Here is an 18,118-nt window from a genome sequence, read left to right as displayed (position 1 = left end):
CTCCTCTTGATGGTAGAAATGGGGGGCAAATATCATTGTTATGACAAACAATATAAACACAACATATCAAATATGTGTCTTTGTATGAGATTTATGCAATTTGAGCTTTCTCACCACCCCAGATATTTATGTAAATCTCAAACGGAGACTAGCTAGTGCAGCAAATAGTTGAGACCAGCAAGCCTCCAGAATGTGTTAATCCACCTTGGGATGTTCTGCTTCTTGTCTTGCAGATGGAGAAGGCGACAGTGACTCTGGACCAGTTACAGGATAGGCTCCCAAACTGCTCGGTTGAGAAGGCCTCCAAGGCAGGGCTACTGGAGCTGTTGGAAAACCATGACTCCTTCAGCAACGAGGTGGAGCGAGAGTACTCGGCACAGGCTTTGCTCAGGCAGTATGCCCTCAACATTCTCCGAGACATTGAGATCCCCTCGCCTTCCCAGGAGGAGCTGCCCTGCATGCAGGAAATCAAAGCCATGCAGGATCGATATGAAAAGTAAGCCAGTGACTGTATGTTTGTATCAAAAATCTCCAAAAACTTTAGTTGTTTTCCTAAAGATAAAAGGACAAGCAAAGGTGGTTGCCACCTCATGGCCACATAGTGTGACATTAACACACCAAAATTCTACTATAACACCATCTCAAATATGTATTTCCCATGCAACAATACAATAATATTGTCCTTGCTCTGTTTAACATGTGGGGCCAAATGTATGTGTTAAATAAGTGATTGTTGAATACTAAAGTATGCCAAAGCCAAAAAACTATTAACATTTAGGGATGTTGTTGTGAAAAGTACAGTATCTTACAGTAAATACTAATGGCTTTAAAAAATGGCAAAAATAGACATGGCAATAATGCTAAAAAATAATGTGGGTTTATTCAAATGCCCCCTTCTCATCTGAAAGAGAGATACTGGCATTGTAGTAATGAGTTTGAGTCTGCTGCCAGAATTGGAACTGGCAACAGAATGCAGTGATGTAGCACAGTAAGGCAGTCTGCATTGAGACATAGTGCCATCCTCTAGCTATTGACTTGTTGTATGTCATCAGTGTGATGTGGAAAAACTGTTGCCTTGTGTTCAAAGCATTCTGCAGAAGGTGAGGCAGAGCAAGAAGCTGGTCCAGCAGGAACTGAAGGAACGTGAAGATGTAGAAAATGAGCTAAATACAGTGAAGACATGGATCCAGGACACACGGGAGTATCTTCTGAATCCCACAGTAGATCTGGATGCTCAGCTACAAGAACTAGAGGTACACTTGTAAAGCTAAAATTATATTTATGTTAAAAATCACATTAGATGATTACTGACTATTGAGTTCAGTTGCATGCAATGATTGCAGTGCCAAGGACCAAGTCACTTGCATGCAATGATATGGAACCAATTGTTTCTATCAATAGTTATTTGGAATTAACTGTAAGGGGCAGCTCCTAACTGGCAGCATGGGAGTCAGGGTAAGTAAGGGTAAGACTGCAAAACCCCTACAGCAATTGCCAGTAGCAGGGCTCGTACAGTGGCAATGCGGCAATTGCCGTGGGTGCCCTTCTCAGTCATCGCAATGCCCCTCAGAGTGTATGTCTATTCACGGCCATTATGGCCGCAATGCCCTTTCAGCTATAGCAATTATAGATGCCTGTATTAGGAAGTGTTTGGATCAAAACAGTAACACGAATAGCGTGTATAAGTCGTATCAGCAGAAAAAAAACAACAAACAACGAACACGACCCTTCAAGCACATGGATTTCTACTGTGCGTAATAATGTCTATACTATTCTACATTGTATTGCAGTGTTTACTGTCATTATTTGTTCATCTTCTGATAAAGGTTTTTGTTTTTTCAGTTCATCCATAAATGCAACACAGCAACTCTTCTATGTTACACACGGGAACACGATTTTTGAGTTTTATTTATGTTAAACTGAGTAGAATATACCTGTATGCTATTAAAATTGCACAAATCCCATAGGCTCAAATCTAGGCTGCTGGTTGACCAAAAAAAAAACCAAAAAAACACTTTCCGAATAAATAAATATTATTAGATGAAACTGTGTTTCTTTCTGTGGCTAATAATTTGCTTTATATATGAATCCTAAGCAAAATTACACAACCTACACTTTGACCTTGACTTAAGTTTAGCGGCCTTGCCCTCTACAAATTTATTGAACTGAAGGCCATTTTGGCCTTGCCTTTTTTGTTGCCAATTTAAGCCCTGTAGTAGTGAGATCATTTAAAACCAGTGTGTATTAAAACTAAAATATGGATCGATGCATAATAAGTATACTGCATGCTGTGCATTTTGACAGGTGCTTGATCTTTTATGTATGTTTTCCAGATCAAGCTCAGGGAAGCGATCATTCACCATCAGACTATTGAAAAGGTTGCAGATCAGCAGCAGAACAAGTACATGGATCTGTACACCATCCTGCCTTCAGACATGTCTGTGCAACTGGCTGAGGTGACCCTGTCCTTGGGGTCCATTGAGGATCAGGTATAATCAGTAGTCATTACATTTCCTTTGTAAACAGCAAGTCAGAAGTTAACGCTTCTACTTAACTGTAATTTGAAACTTAGAATCTGCCTTGTGTACGTACACTCACGAGAAAGCAGACCATGTTAACTGTATAGGTGGTTTACCTTGCCTCAGTAGGTGGCACCATACCTTTGAATAAGCATATTCACAGCAGACTTATCTACTCGAGTCACAAGTTTGTATGACTTTTAAACAAATCCATGTTTACATATGCATGTATGTTTGAAGACCGAAAAGTAGAGGACGGTCAATCATGTGTTATCTTTTTTGTACTGAAAATGCTGTGGCGTGTTAATGTTTAAGGTCCAAACAAGGGAAAGGGAAATCCAACAAACCAGAGCTGTAAATGAGGACTTCAGTTCAAGAATCCAAGACATTTCAGAGATAATGAAGATAATTTCATTGAAACTCCAGGAGAAAACAACAGATATTATGCAGGCTAAAGAGGAAACAACCGTAAGCATTTTGTTAGAACTGTTGTGCTATTTACAATGTTTGTCTGTCTGTCTGTCTACCTTTATACATATATACATCTATCTGTATATTAGGGCTGTGTTAGAAGGTCTGAAGGTTCGTTCGCTAGCCAGGAATTCGAAGGTAGTTTTAAACCTTCGAAGGTTCGTCAAGTTGCATTCACGCGTGTTTTTTTTTTTTTCTGTTAACAGAAACTGCTTGACAGTGTGTTAATACTATAAAATCACACGTTAAATGTCACTCACATGCAAAATTCAATCTTTTGATTTGTATAATGCATAAACAAAAGTTGTCTTTTAAAATCCATTACCATTGTACCAAATCGTTATACGTAGCAACTCTATATGGCGCCGCTGCCGTGTCTGGAGTAAGGTATAGTATGCCAAAGCAATATGTACTGACTACCTAGTGTACAGGACAGTGTAAGATATGTTTGAAACATACAAAATATAAACTAACACTAATCATTTTAATTTTGAAAACTGAGTACCGTCCACCCCTCCCCCTCCAGCTCGTGTTATCCAGAGCAAAACCTTTAATTTCTTAATTCGCCATCTCGACAGCAAAGCATTGTATAGCGTAAGCTGTATTGAAAGAAATGTCTCGAAACCCCTCTGCTGTTTAGGATTTTTTGTTAAATGGCCAGACAACCAAAAAAAAAGCTGACTGCAAGCTGTGCAAGCAGCTCATATCATGGAGGCATAGCCAATCTGTGGGGTCACTTGACAAGTGTAAGTTCATATTATTGTTATATTATTGTTAATATTTTTAGTAGTAGTAAAATGTGACTGTGACTGATAACCTGCTTTGTTTTTCCTAAGTCCGCTGCAGTTGGTGTTGCTGCAATGCAAGCTTACTGTATATATTGCAAGCAGCATCAATTACGTGTAAATAAACAACGTGTTTATTTTTATTTAAATTATAAAAGCATGTTCTATATAATGTATTCATAAAATACATGTAAATGTTTTATTCCATTTATATGGATTACCTATAAAATAATAGGATTTTCAGTCAAATATAAACTAGCAGCTATGGTGACATCACCAGTAAAATATGCAAATTCTGAACCTTCGAAGGTCAAAATGTACCCTTCATTGCAGCCCTACTATATATTTACTTCTATCTATCTATCTATCTATCTATCTATCTATCTATCTATCCATCTGTCTTTCTATCTATCTATCTGTGTTTTGCATAGGTATTTTACATTTTCCGGTGTCGGAGTATTATGACAATGTACAGACGTGCTCAAATTTGTTGGTACCCCTCCACAAAAAACGAAGAATGCACAATTTTCTCTGAAATAACTTGAAACTGACAACATAATATTGTTAATAATAAAACAAATGTAAATGGCATGGACAAAATTGATGGGAACGCTAACCTAATATTTTGTTGCACAACCTTTAGAGGCAATCACTGCAATCAAATGTTTTCTGTAGCTCTCAATGAGACTTCTGCACCTGTTAACAGGTAGTTTGGCCCACTCTTCCTGAGCAAACTGCTCCAGTTGTCTCAGGTTTGATGGGTGCCTTCTCCAGACTGCAAGTTTCAGCTCTTTCCATAGATGTTCGATAGGATTCAGATCAGGAATCATAGAAGGCCACTTCAGAATAGTCCAATGTTTTGTTCTTATCCATTCTTGGGTGCTTTTAGCTGTGTGTTTTGGGTCATTATCCTGTTGGAGGACCCATGACCTGCGACTGAGACAGAGCTTTCTGACACTGGGCAGTACGTTTCGCTCCAGAATGCCTTGATAGTCTTAAGATTTCATTGTGCCCTGCACAGATTCAAGGCACCCTGTGCCAGGTGCAGCAAAGCAGCCCCAAAACACAACCGAGCCGCCTCCATGTTTCACTGTAGGTATGGTGTTCTTTTCTTTGAAAGCTTCATTTTTTCGTCTGTGAACATAGAGCTGATGTGACTTGCCAAAAAGCTCCAGTTTTGACTCATCTGTCCAAAGGACATTCTCCCGGAAGGATTGTGGCTTGTCAATATGCATTTTAGCAAATTCCAGTCTGGCTTTTTTATGTTTTTCTTTCAAAAGTGGAGTCCTCCTGGGTCTTCTTCCATGGAGCCTACTTTCGCTCAAAAAGCGACGGATGGTGCGATCAGAAACTGACGTACCTTCACCTTGGAGTTCAGCTTGTATCTCTTTGGCAGTTATCCTTGGTTCTTTTTCTACCATTCGCACTATCCTTCTGTTCAATCTGGGGTCGATTTTCCTCTTGCGGCCGCGCCCAGGGAGGTTGGCTACAGTTCCATGGACCTTAAACTTCTTAATAATATTTGCAACTGTTGTCACAGGAACATCAAGCTGCTTGGAGATGGTCTTGTAGCCTTTACCTTTACCATGCTTGTCTATTATTTTCTTTCTGATCTCCTCAGACAACTCTCTCCTTTGCTTTCTCTGGTCCATGTTCAGTGTGGTGCATACAATGATACCAAACAGCACAGTGACTACTTTTCTCCATTTAAATAGGCTGAATGACTGATTACAAGATTGGAGACATGTGTGATACTAATTAAAGAAACTAATTAGTTTGAAATATCACTATAATCCAATTATTTATTATCTTTTCTAAGGGGTACCAACAAAGGTGTCCAGGCCATTTTAGAATATCTTTGTAGAATAAGCAATAATTCATCTCTTTTCACAGCTTCTTTGCTTTATTCTATGACATACCAAAGGCATGCAAGTATACATGATAAAATAGCTTTTAATTTCATCACTTTTCAGGAGGAATGAAGCATTATTTCAATGAGCTGTAAGGGTACCAACAAATTTGAGCACGTCTTTATGTGGTTGGCTAAGCTTTAGCTCAATAACATCTGTTGCTTCAGAGGTGACCCAGATAGATTAATTAGGTGTAATCTGTCAGAGAGAAAGTCACTGGGAACTGATTGATTCCCTGCCAGTATACTGTACATTTGTTTTACAAGCCAAAGCTTCTCTGTGGGTTTTACATACCGGTAGTATGTTTGGAGCAGGAAGCTTTTTTTTTTTTTAATACAATCTTCAGCAAAAAATTTAAATACAATTATTCAAAGAAATGCACTGTACAAGCTCTTTACCAACAGGTGTATGTATATGTGTGTATATATATATATATGTATATATATATATATATATATATATATATATATATATATATATATATATATATATATATATATAATGCATTTAATTTTTTTATAAAAGTGTTAACTTTTATGTGAATATTGTTTGGTTTGTTGTTTTAGGGTCTGTGTGAGGAACTTGAGAGCTGTGGTATTAAACTAGTTGAACTGGATGCTTCAGTGCAAGATTTTGCCAAGCAAACCCCAGAGATGTCCAAACTTCTGAGTGATGCCATAGGGAAGCTATCTGAGATTCACCATCATACCCACAGGCTGGCTGAATACAGAACAGCACAACTCAAAAAGGTACACTTACCACATTATAGGACATCATTTCTTTAAAAAGGTACACTTACCACATTATAGGACATCATTTCTTTGAACAAAAGCATCAGTAAATGGTATTTTACTTGTAAATGTTGTGGTAAAGTGTGTGAATGACCAGAGCTCTTTCCCTATTAAAGTGGCCCCACTGCAGTACCAGGTAACCAGTGGAGGGCGTTAGGGTATGGGTTTGGCTCAGGATGCAAACTGGTATTTAGCCAGGTAATTGTTGGAGCAGGTGCCCATGGTTACCTGGTTAAGAACGGCTATATAAACTCTGATCACCTGCAATGTGGGGTTGGGTGTTCAGGAGGAGGTCAACAGGTGGTGCGTGAACAGAGAGAGGAAGAGCGAACAGGTAAACAGCTTAGCTGTCCTGTAAGTAGGAAAAGGGAAAAAATGTGTCTAGCTAGTACTCTAATGAGAATTAGGTTTTTGTTTTGTATTTTTGGTTTATGAATTTGTGTGTGTTTTCACATGTCACAACTTAAATGGTAAATAAATCACCATTGCACCGAATTTGGAGTTGTCCTGCAATTTCAGTGTTGCTCCACATGCTGCACGGTCACACTTCCACAATGTTTTCTGATGATTATTTGAAATAATATCCATTTTTATTAGACAAGGATTATCGTCAACGAAATGTGAACATAATAAAAACAAGCTTGGTTAATTTCAGCATTATTATTATGTTTATTTAGCAGATGCCTTTATCCAAGGCGACTTACAGAGACTAGGGTGTGTGAACTATGCATCAGCTGCAGAGTCACTTATAACAACATCTCACCTGAAATACAGAGCACAAGGAGGTTAAGTGACTTGCTCAGGGTCACACAGTGAGTCAGTCAGTGAGCCAGGATTTGAACCGGGGACCTCCTGGTTACAAGCCCTTTTCTTTAACCACTGGACCACACAGCCTCCTTACCAGAACTTTTTTCTCCCCCAAAGCTTTGCCCAGGAGTCCAAGGTGTACATTTTGTATGCTAGAACACTTCTGTAGACTTGATGAGGCTGCATTCATCTAAGTATGTTTGTTGTCTGATCTTTCTAGGCTGCTACACATTTAGAAGACTTCAACGAAATGCTTGAATTTATCATGAAGTGGTCAGAAAAGGCGGAGGCCCTTGTGAAAATCCACATCATCTGGAATTCAGCTTCCCAGCTTCACAATCAGCTGAGGACTTACCAGGTACAGTGGCAAGTTTGTGAGGTTTTTCACTGCAGAGCATGCCAAGTGCATTTATATTAGCTATTGTTTTAGAAAGTCCTGGTGGTGTTTCTAATGAGGTGTGTGTGTGATGTTTCTCCCCTGTCAGGCTGTGCTGCAAGAGTCTGGAGAGATCCACAGCGACTTGGAGGCCATGAGTGAGAAGATTGAGTACCTCTCTGAGGTGTATCATACACAGGGGATGTCTCAGCAGGTGTCCAAGCTCAGCAGGCAGACTGAGGTGCTGCAGCAGCGGCTCCGGACTCACTTTCAGAGCCTGCAGGATGCTGCCAAGGTACTGGAGCCTTAGTAATCATGTATTGTGTGGGTCATGGTCATTGATTCACTGTTTACAGTTGTAACAGGGCTGTTTGATTACGGTGTGGGTATCCTCTAAGAAACGAGAGGGACACAGCAGGTTTGTTCCTGTACAAACTAAATATACTTTTGTGGGATTCGAATCCCACTAAATGAATCCCTTTTTAAAGTATACCAAGGATCCCAGTTAAACACGCAGTGATCCTTGGTCTTGGTCCACTCACACTGGTTACACACACAGTTGTAAGGTTTTCAGATTGCTAACACTGCTTGGTACAGCACATAGCAAAGGTCTGGCTTTCCAGGCAGGTGACCAGGGTTAATTGATTATGAATTATTCAATTGACACCTAGCCACCTGCTACACATGACATTTTAATTGCTACAAGACACATCAGACGGTAAAGCTGGAACATGGCTTTGTCCAAAATGTTTTGCCTGAAGTATTGAGAGAGCAAATATCCCCAGTACCAGCTTGGAGACGTTGTCTGCATAGAATACTATGAGCTCACTTTTCAAGTGTTCAGTGTCAAAGAAACGTTTGTACTTATTTAATGATTCTAGAGCCTCGATGGGTAACTCATTGTTCATTTGGACAAATTGATGGCTCAAGAAGTTGCAAAAACGTCAGTAAAGCCTAAAGGCTTGCATCACCTGTTTTGCCACCTGACAACCACCTCAGAGAGTCAGAAGGTGTATTCCATGTGACACATCAGAGGCACTTGCCTCATGTTTCCCGCCAAGCCGACTTCCTGGATCCTGAGAGCACTGACATTGTGCCTGGTGCTTTGGCACCTGATGGACTTTGTCCCAGGCAACAACCACAGATTACCCAAGACTGGTCCTAAACTGGTTGGTCCCACCCATATCACACAAATAGACTGAAATTGATAGCCCAGATTGAAACCTTAACATTTCTGATATTCTTTACTTTGACAAAAAGTGTAAACAATAACTTTTTGTAGTTATGCTGTAGTTAATTTTATTTTTATTTTTGTAATATATTTTCAGTGGCTATATGTATATATGTTGCACTTACTTTAGTTACGGTAATCTGCAAAGTACAGAGATAAGTAAGTTTATGTTTGATACATTGCTCTAGTTCTCCCTAAGCCATGATTGCTTTTCTATTTTGATTGTTTGTTTTAAGCATTATCTACAATGTTTTCGACGGCAGCCATCGTTCACTGAAAAAATATACAACTATGTTCTGCATATGGATTTCGAAAGGGAGTAGCCACACGTGACCCATACCCTGCCTGGCAACAGACACGTCAAGATGAAGTCTAATTATGAGTGGTGGCGGCTAGCCACAAACTTGTATTGTGTAGCCAATACAAATACAGTAAAACTTGACAGACAGAGGGTGATTGGTGGAATACACACATAATCCCCACCTATTTTGAGGCTACAGAAAACTCAGAATGGGTGGGATTCTGTCAAGTTTTTCTGTTAGCCAATAACAATACAATAGAAAGCATGACGTGAGATTCGAAAATGCATGAAACAGACGCTAGAGGCTAAACAAAACCCACCCATGATACACGGCTGTCACAGATCAGTATGATTTATTGCACTGCAATTATTTTAAAAGTAAAATACTTTTTTTTTACTTTTACAAAATAACGTGTAGGCTTAGCCGCAGAAGCCTCTTATGACGAGCCTCCACTGTAGTATACATTATACAATTTATACATTGGCAGCTCTGGGTGACGTATATGGTGCTCATGCTTTCCGCTTACTTAAACTGTGGATTAAAAAACATACAAGTTGAATATTTAACCAGATAGCCTTCTGTGCATTAGAAAGTATATTTGTTTATTGAAAGTAAGTTGTCTCATAAGACCAATGCTGCAAGACATACATCCTGTTCTAATCATATGTACTGGTTCCCAGGACATGGAGAGATTTGAATCTGAAGTAAAGGCACTGCATGCTGCTCTGGAGCAAGCCCAGGCTACCCTGACCTCACCTGAACTGGCACGTTTGAGCCTCAGGGAGCAACTGTCTCACAGACAGGTACTGTATCTAAAAAGCCCAATACAGATTGTCAGTACTCTTGGTTTAGGAAATGTCCAACAGAACTTAGAAGGGGGTCTAGTGCAGTATATCACTGAGTAACAATTGAACTTTAACTATAAAGTAGAAAATAATTATGGTTCTTTTTTTTTTTTACTGATAAATTTCCTGTTTCGAAAAGGTAAACGTTGTTTATTTTACTGATTTTCACAGGAAACGTAGACCAGTAAACATTCTGATACCAAAAAATCCATACATTTACATCCTGTAGATACATTTATGTAAATAACATTCTTTAGTGCAAGGTGTCTGTTTAATTTACTGTAGTACTGATACAGGATATCTTCAATTGTTAGCATTCGCAACAAATGGAAGAAAACAAGCTGCTTTTAAAGTCCACCTACTTACCCAGAAAACTTGGAAATTAATACAAGATAAATTGATGTACATTATTCAGCACTGCTAAACGGCCTTTAAAATAAATCAGCTAATTATGTCTGGGTTATGAGGAAAGAGCAGTGCAAACATATAATCAGTATTGAGATACCTGCATGTACAAGACTCACTATAGTGTTTGTGCATCTTTACCTTGATTTTTAGCGTTTGCTTACTGAAATGGAGACATTTAAGCAGAAGGTTGAGGCAGTGCAGGCATGCCAGAGTGCCTTGCGAATCCCTGAAGAGGTGGTCACTAACCTTGCAATCTGTCAGACTGCCTTGAGACTGCAGGGGGAAGCCAGTCGACTGCAGCACACCGCTATCCAGCAGTGCAACATACTGCAGGTGGGTTCACTCCTGCCACTTTTACCAACACCTACAGTACAATACCAGTTCGAATTATAACAGTACCTGACTAGTGTGTTCAAATGACAAAAATCCACAATTGCATTGTAAGTAAAATAGAATGTGTGCATTACAGAAAATCCAATAAACCTTCTAGTATTGTATCAATATCACCCCATTGATGCAGCAATGTGTCATAAATAGTTTTCTTTAATATACACAATAAAATACGTATGACAATGTTAAATCAAAGGAAAGCAACCAAAACAGTTACAATGATTGATTTATAATTAATTTATTTTGTTCTGCAAAAGAAGCAGAGACCCTTGTTTGCAACTCTTAAGAGAATGCATTGCGTTCAATATTATATTTCCTTCAAGAGCGGGCAGATTGGCCAGCAGGGTGTAGGGAGGGAAGCGTGTTTGAATTCTTCTCTAATGTTCTCTCTGCAGGAGGCGTTGGTGCAGTATGAGCACTATGAACAGGAGGTGAAGCATTTGCAGCGGCTGATTGAAGAAGCTTACTTGGTCATCCAGGACAGACCTGTTTCAACCAGTAACATCAAGGAGCTGCAGGCTCAGATCTCACACCATGAGGTAAACACATTCTGATTTAATCATTTTAATAAGAATTTTTGTTCCAGGGCTTTTAGTCTCATTTTTATTTTACAATAGAATTTGCACTGCCTTGGTCCATGGTGAACAAGTCATATGTTAATTACTATATGTGCCAGAATCTGTGTGACACAAGTTTTAATGTAAACATGCCGACTCTAGAAGGTCATTCAGACAAAGAACCCACAAATTGAACCAGAGAAATTGTCAAATCTCATTAAGATTCAGATGTTTGACCTAAATTATGTCTGTTTAACAACCCTTCTTCTGGGGCACACTGTTTTTGTGGCTCATTGGTATTTATTCTTCAGAGAGCTAAGCAGTGCATTTTTTACAGTTTCAGTCATCACATGACCTAATTATCATGGCATTGGCCATCTGGAGGGGAGGTTGTGGAGGCTGGGCCTAACGCCATTTAAAAGCAGGGAGATAGCTGTGCTGGTCTTAGCTTTGACAGAGTGGCCTTGGGGTTGTGATTTTCAGCCCCTTTGTTCAGAATCTGTTGTAACAGGAGAGGAGAGGGGGCTACTGAAGCACATTTCCTGTGGCCGTGCTGTTTCTTTGCTTTGTGGTTTAGACACTGCAGTGAGATTACTGTTCTGCCTGTGCTCACAGTCTTACAGCCAAACATCCTGTCTGCAGCTGAAAACCAACGGTGGTGCTGTTGATGATGTGCTGTTTCTGTCAGAGCTCTAGCTGGGACCTCATTGGTCTGCTACACTGACAGAGGGGCAAGGCTTTCTCAGAAACAGCAAGATGAACTCCTCTTCCTCATAGTGCTCTTGATCTGTGGTATTTTATTTTAATTATCTTTTTCCCCCCGCTTTTATTTATCTTTCGGTCACTGTCGTTGCTGCTTTGTTGTCCTGAAGGAACTGGCCCAGAAGATCAAAGGTTACCAGGAGCAGATTGCCTCCCTGAATTCCAACTGCAAGATGCTGACAATGAAAGCCAAACATGCCACTATGCTGCTGACTGTGACTGAGGAGGAAGGGCTCTCAGAAGGGCTGGACGAGTTTGATGCTGAGCTCCTTCCCACTCATTCCCCTGCTAATCCCTCTGTGGTGATGGTAAGCTCCCCAGCTGCTACTGCTGCCTGGTACTTGTACAGCATTTCCTCAGCTCTAATGGACTTTGCACTCTGGCTTGCTCGACTAATACATTTCACTGCTGTAACAAACAACTGAAACCACCTGCCTTTTCTCCAATGAAGACTGCCACTGAAATTGAGTATTATTTGCTTTAACACTGCTTGTGCAGTATACACAGTCAGGCTGGTCTTTTCAGAGAGCTGGTGTGAATGCAGACTCTTTCTAAATACACTCTGGGTGGAAATACAGTTATATGCTTTTCCTGTTTTAGAAGGATCAGTGTATTTAAAAACACAAGTGCATGGCAGGGCATCAGATTTGATGACGTGCAAGGCAAACAGTGCATTATAACATCCCCAGCAGGTATAGCCTATCACATGTGATGTAGAGGCAACTGCAGTTTTAAAAAAAGTATCAAAATAGATTTTTCTGTCACACTTGTTTTATTCACAAGAGTCTGTATTTTAAAGGTGTAACAATCCATGCAGAAAAACATTTTACTGAAATTGGAATGTATTCATAAACCAATAACCTAGTTGCATACTGCGTTCAGCAAAGAACTAAAAATGATTTTTTTTTTTACAGTTTTGCTGCTTGAATAGTGTTATCAGGAGTTAAAAACTCTTTAGTCACATTTTTTAATTTTTATTATATTGATCTAATATTGCACCGCTAAACAGCTCATTATTGCTTGATCATCTTAATGATTATGCTATACGTCTTCCTCTTTTCTAACCTGCCATCATTTTCCATGTGTGGGCGATGTGCTTCCTTGTGTCAGATGACAACTGGTCGCTGTCACACTCTACTCTCACCTGTCACTGAGGAGTCTGGGGAGGAGGGGACCAACAGTGAGATTTCCTCCCCACCTACCTGTCGTTCCCCCTCACCTGTGGCTAATACTGATGTTTCTGTTAACCAGGTACCACCTATTGGACTTTTGTATCATCCTGCCTACAGGTTTTTGCATGAGACAGACCGGCAGTGTTCAAGCTCAACCCTCAACAGTCACATCATTAGCCCCTGCTTAAATTGGAAATGAATAGACAACAGCAGCTGTTAAAGAACTTTTGCCAGAAACAAAAACAAAAAAAAAAAAAAAAACGTTTTATCAAAGCCAGTCAAGAGACCCCTTTGCATGGCAACACAACAAGAATAGGCACCTTTAACAGTGACCCTTCTGTAAGCCTATATTGGCATGAGAAGGAATGTTTATTATTTCAACTAACTGAAAGAAGAATATAAAAGGCTCTCATTTTTAAGCAAAGCCAGTAGGATTTATTTTGATATAAGGATGGCATTACCAGAATTCATAACATTTGTAAAAAAAAAAAAAAAAAAAGTTTTACTGAACAATGCGTGAATTCAGTTTGTTGACATATTTAGGTATTTTGACAGGAAATTGGACATGTACTGTACCTAACTGCGAAGGGACCTTTCACTTATTTACCACCCTCAGGTTTAAAAAACTCCTTATCATTTCATTAAAAATGCCTAATTGTCTGTGTGATTATTTAATAAAGACTTGAACATTTGACTATGGAAAGCATGTCTCATGCAAAACTCTGCTGCTGGTAACACGCTGTAACAGTCAAAAGTGTAAGAGTGTACTACATGAGTCACTGGAAAACCTTTTACATTTAGAGTACCCTCTTACAACAATGCCTTTCAGCTCTGTGGAGTCCTAATATATCCAGCTAATGTAGCATCCGTCATGCTAAAAGGGCTTTGTTTATTTATGCAGCACTTTCTTTAAACAAGGCACAATATTTATTTAGATTTTTTCCCCCCCCCCAACATATATATCAAAATGTTTAGGCCAGCAAAACATATACATACTGTTACCTTTGTTAGAAATCTACACATACTAACAGTTTTAAATTACATTAAATACGAATTACTAGAGGTGCGTATGTCAGCCTTAACATCTGTAACAGCAAGTTTGTGTATCTGAATTGTAACACACACACACACAAAATGGATATAGATTTAGCAGAACATTTTCCTATAACTAATAGGACTACTTGTGGCATTCACATTATGTGCAGGAAGGGAAGCCGAAGTATCACTGAGAGATGTCAAATAGTTTTCAAAGATGAAATCAGCTTTTCTTAAGATCTTTTGGGTTGTTGGAGTCTAGCACTTAAGGTGCTAACCAGTATACTTCTGAACTATTGGATGGTTTACACATTCCTGGCAATGCTTTTTGACACAGGATGTCACCCTCTGTTGTACACTGATTACTAACACACCAGTCAGCCCTATCACAGATCAGTGTTTTATTAAAAAGGACCAATGCCTAATTGTCTTTGAGATCAGTGTTAACAGGTAAGTTCTGGAAAGTCCCATCAGGGATGCACATGATCATCGATTAGAAGTCGTTATTATATAAGGAAGTTTGGCGAATGTAGTTCTTTCATTTTACAGGCAAGAAAGATAAGCATAATGACTGTACTGTATGTCATCTGAAGGTCATTACAAAGTGTCTGCAGCTAGTTAGCATAACCCTTTTCTAATGTTGATCTAACTGGCTTATCCTGAATACTTGACAAATAATCAGACCAAAGTTATATTACTAGGTCATTCCAGCAAATGCAGTTAATATGCCATATCTGTGACAAATTTTACAGATATGTTCCGCAATCAATTTGACTACCACAGCACGCAATGGCATATTTGATATCCACTGTTGTTATTCTATTTTTGTTCTGGGATGTTAAGACAGACTTATCAGTCCAATTACTGTGTATTAAATCAAAACAATAAGAAAAGTATGCAAGTATTTCAAGTTAGACAGTAAGGACATAGCCAAATACAGTACTGCAATTTCAGGGTTAAAAAAAAATCCTGTTGGTTCAGTCATGGCCAGTGTATGAAAAAAGTTTAACTGAATTCCCTGGCATCAAATATGTTCTCTTCTCTGAGAAACCGTTCAGTGCAATGTTGTGTATCATGCTTATAGGACATTGCATATTACCAAGTCTTATCTGCTGAACAGTTGCAGACAGCAGCTGCTGAGATTCAGCCCAGCAGATCATCGGCTCGGGAGCTCTGCGAACCTGGACTGGAGTCCGCTGCTGTTGCCAAACTGGATGACCTCCAGAGCTCCTGGGAGACGCTGAAGAATGTGGTAAGTCTCACACAGCAACATGGAGCCTGCAGGAAAGTTTTGTAACAACATGCAGCTGCTGGTGAAGTACATTTGTTCACAACTTATTGAGTCATGGTTTGTTAATGTCTTTGAGGAATTAGCATGGCATCCTAGCTACAGCACAACTCAGTACAGTACAGTGTGCCTTTGGTTGCTGTATTGAAATCAGTATGCTATTGTAGAAATCTGATTGAAATCTAAAGCAGCTGTGCCTTTCTTTTCAAACTTAGTAACTAGTACCTGTATATTTACTAATTCAACAGTATGTTACTATTTTAACTGTTTTTAGAGACAATCCACAAGTCATGATTTTTTTTTCAAATTCATATGAAAAATGATGTAAGAATATTATTTGAATTACTCAAGACCTAAAGTTGTGTGTTATATTGCATGTTTCTATCCTACAGTTTACAGTATGTTCTTCTATAAATTAATGCAAGCATACAAAAGGGAGAAATGCAGACATTTTTTATTTTTATCATTTTTATTTTGTCTGATCACAAACAGGGCAATTTTTTTCACATGATTCAATCTTTTTTTCAGATCAGTGAAACACAGAAAACGTTGTATGAAGCCCTTGAACACCAGCAGCAGTTCCAGGACTCACTTCAGTCAGTATCCACAAAGATGGAGTCTATCGAAATAAAACTGAATGAAGCTTTGGAAGCCGACAAGACTCCTGAGAGCCAGATGGCAGCACACCAGGTGAGATGTTGTTTTTTTATTTTACTGACGTATTTTAACATTTAAATCATATATATATATATATATATATATATATATATATATATATATATATATATATATATATATAATATATATATATATATATATTTATATTTATATTTATCTGTTAAAGTTAGAAGTAGGTTTGAACAAAAGTTATCCATTTGTACCATAATGCCATTGCACTGCTACTAGTGATCTTGTTACAAGGCAAAACACAAATAGCATTGTTCCTTAGGAGGATTGCTGTGTAGCTACTGTATATAAAATCAACATCTGGGAAACTGCAGAGAAAATTCACTGCTGTATCACTACAGTTGTTTTTCTTGTGGGCTATGGTTTGTAATGGCCTGAAATATATACAGTTGTAGTCAAAAGTTTATATGCCCCAATGGAAATGTATAATTTTTAGAAATTTCTCAAACAAATAATTAAAGGAAAAATCTTTTGTAGCAAAAGTTTTGCTTTTGTGGATGAGGAAAAAGTCACAAGAAATAGATGTCTACAATGATTTATTTCAGCAATTGTTTTGGAAAACACCAAAAATGCTAATTCAAAAGTATTCGTACCCTGACAAGGAAAATTAAATTAACCCTTTGCGGTCCATTTATTAATCGCGCATCAGGCACGCCAGGTCTAATTAATTTTCACACGCGCAGTTAATTTTATACGCGCTGTTCAAAAGTTTTTTTTTTCACAGTCAAACGGGTTTAAATGGCCCTGCATATCAACAAAGCACACACTAGGCATCTCCAGCCCCGCCCCACCCTTTTGTTTGCTATAGCGTTCAGCTATGTAAGAAATAAATAATAATAATAATAATAGTCGTACATACCGATCGATCATCTCCGGATCACTCGTTTTATCACCAAACTCCTCAATAATGCGATCCAAGTCATTATTTTATTACTATAACATCTGATAGTTATTTTATTACTATAACGTCCTTTGTCGGACCCAGTCCGACAAAGGACCTGTGAGGAATAATTGCAATGTCGGACCCAGTCCGACAATGGACCGCAAAGGGTTAATAGCTAGTTGAGGCACCTTTTGCAATAATAACCTCTTTAAATGATTAGGATATTTGTCAATAAACTTTTGGCATGATTCTTTCGTGATTTTTGACCATTCTTCAACGCAAAATTGTTCCAGTTCATTCAAATTCCGAGGACTTCTCTTGCACAGCCGCCTTCAACTCATACCAAAGATTCTCAATTGGATTTAGATTAGAATTTTGACTAGGCCATAACCTTGATTTTATTCTTCTTTAACCATTCTGAAGTAGATTTTGATGTGTGATTTGGATCGTTGTCGTGTTGGAACGTCCGTTTGCACTTTAAACCAAGGTTTGTAGCGGAGGGTTTCAGATTGACCAATATCTTTTGGTATGCTATGGAATCCATTGTACCATGTTTTGGAACTAAATTGCCTGTGCCATTAGAGGAAAAATAGCCCCATAAAAGGACATTACCACCTCCATGCTTGACAGTAGGTATGGTGTTCTTTTCTTTGTACACCTCACCAGACTTTCTCCAAACGTAACATGAAATGCCGATATAGTCTTCGGCAAAAAAGCAGGATTGGTACAGAGCGTAACCTTTGTCCTGGCTTCTAAGCAGTTTCCTGGCTTTTAAGCTGTTTTTCACCATCAGTGTGACCAAATAGCTAAATTTTTGTTTCATTCGACCAATGAGACCTTCACCATGCAATACTCGACCTATGGTTGAAATGGAAACCTCAGTCCCACTTGCAGCCAAT

At 38.8% G+C, this 18,118-nt stretch overlaps 1 protein-coding gene across 9 annotated transcripts in view; it reads left to right on the top strand.

Annotated features, from left to right (window-relative positions):
• Positions 1-18,118, top strand: part of LOC117402844 (nesprin-1-like) — a 194,828-nt gene that overhangs the window by 109,482 nt on the left and 67,228 nt on the right. For 8 of the 9 annotated variants that reach the window (XM_059024130.1, XM_059024134.1, XM_059024132.1 and 5 more), the window contains 14 exons: positions 234-496; positions 1,088-1,253; positions 2,334-2,489; positions 2,835-2,987; positions 6,252-6,434; positions 7,504-7,641; positions 7,769-7,954; positions 9,873-9,995; positions 10,596-10,778; positions 11,231-11,374; positions 12,265-12,462; positions 13,265-13,405; positions 15,482-15,613; positions 16,178-16,339. In XM_059024130.1, coding sequence (XP_058880113.1) covers positions 234-496; positions 1,088-1,253; positions 2,334-2,489; positions 2,835-2,987; positions 6,252-6,434; positions 7,504-7,641; positions 7,769-7,954; positions 9,873-9,995; positions 10,596-10,778; positions 11,231-11,374; positions 12,265-12,462; positions 13,265-13,405; positions 15,482-15,613; positions 16,178-16,339 — 2,328 coding nt within the window. The remainder of the gene's footprint in view (positions 1-233; positions 497-1,087; positions 1,254-2,333; positions 2,490-2,834; positions 2,988-6,251; positions 6,435-7,503; positions 7,642-7,768; positions 7,955-9,872; positions 9,996-10,595; positions 10,779-11,230; positions 11,375-12,264; positions 12,463-13,264; positions 13,406-15,481; positions 15,614-16,177; positions 16,340-18,118) is intronic. The other variant, XM_059024133.1, reaches the window with a different exon arrangement.

The sequence above is a fragment of the Acipenser ruthenus genome, chromosome 5, assembly GCF_902713425.1.
Source record: "Acipenser ruthenus chromosome 5, fAciRut3.2 maternal haplotype, whole genome shotgun sequence".
Classification (NCBI taxonomy): domain Eukaryota; kingdom Metazoa; phylum Chordata; class Actinopteri; order Acipenseriformes; family Acipenseridae; genus Acipenser; species Acipenser ruthenus.
The sequence above is the reverse complement of the archived record's forward strand: the minus strand, read 5'-3'. Positions and strand labels throughout refer to the sequence as shown.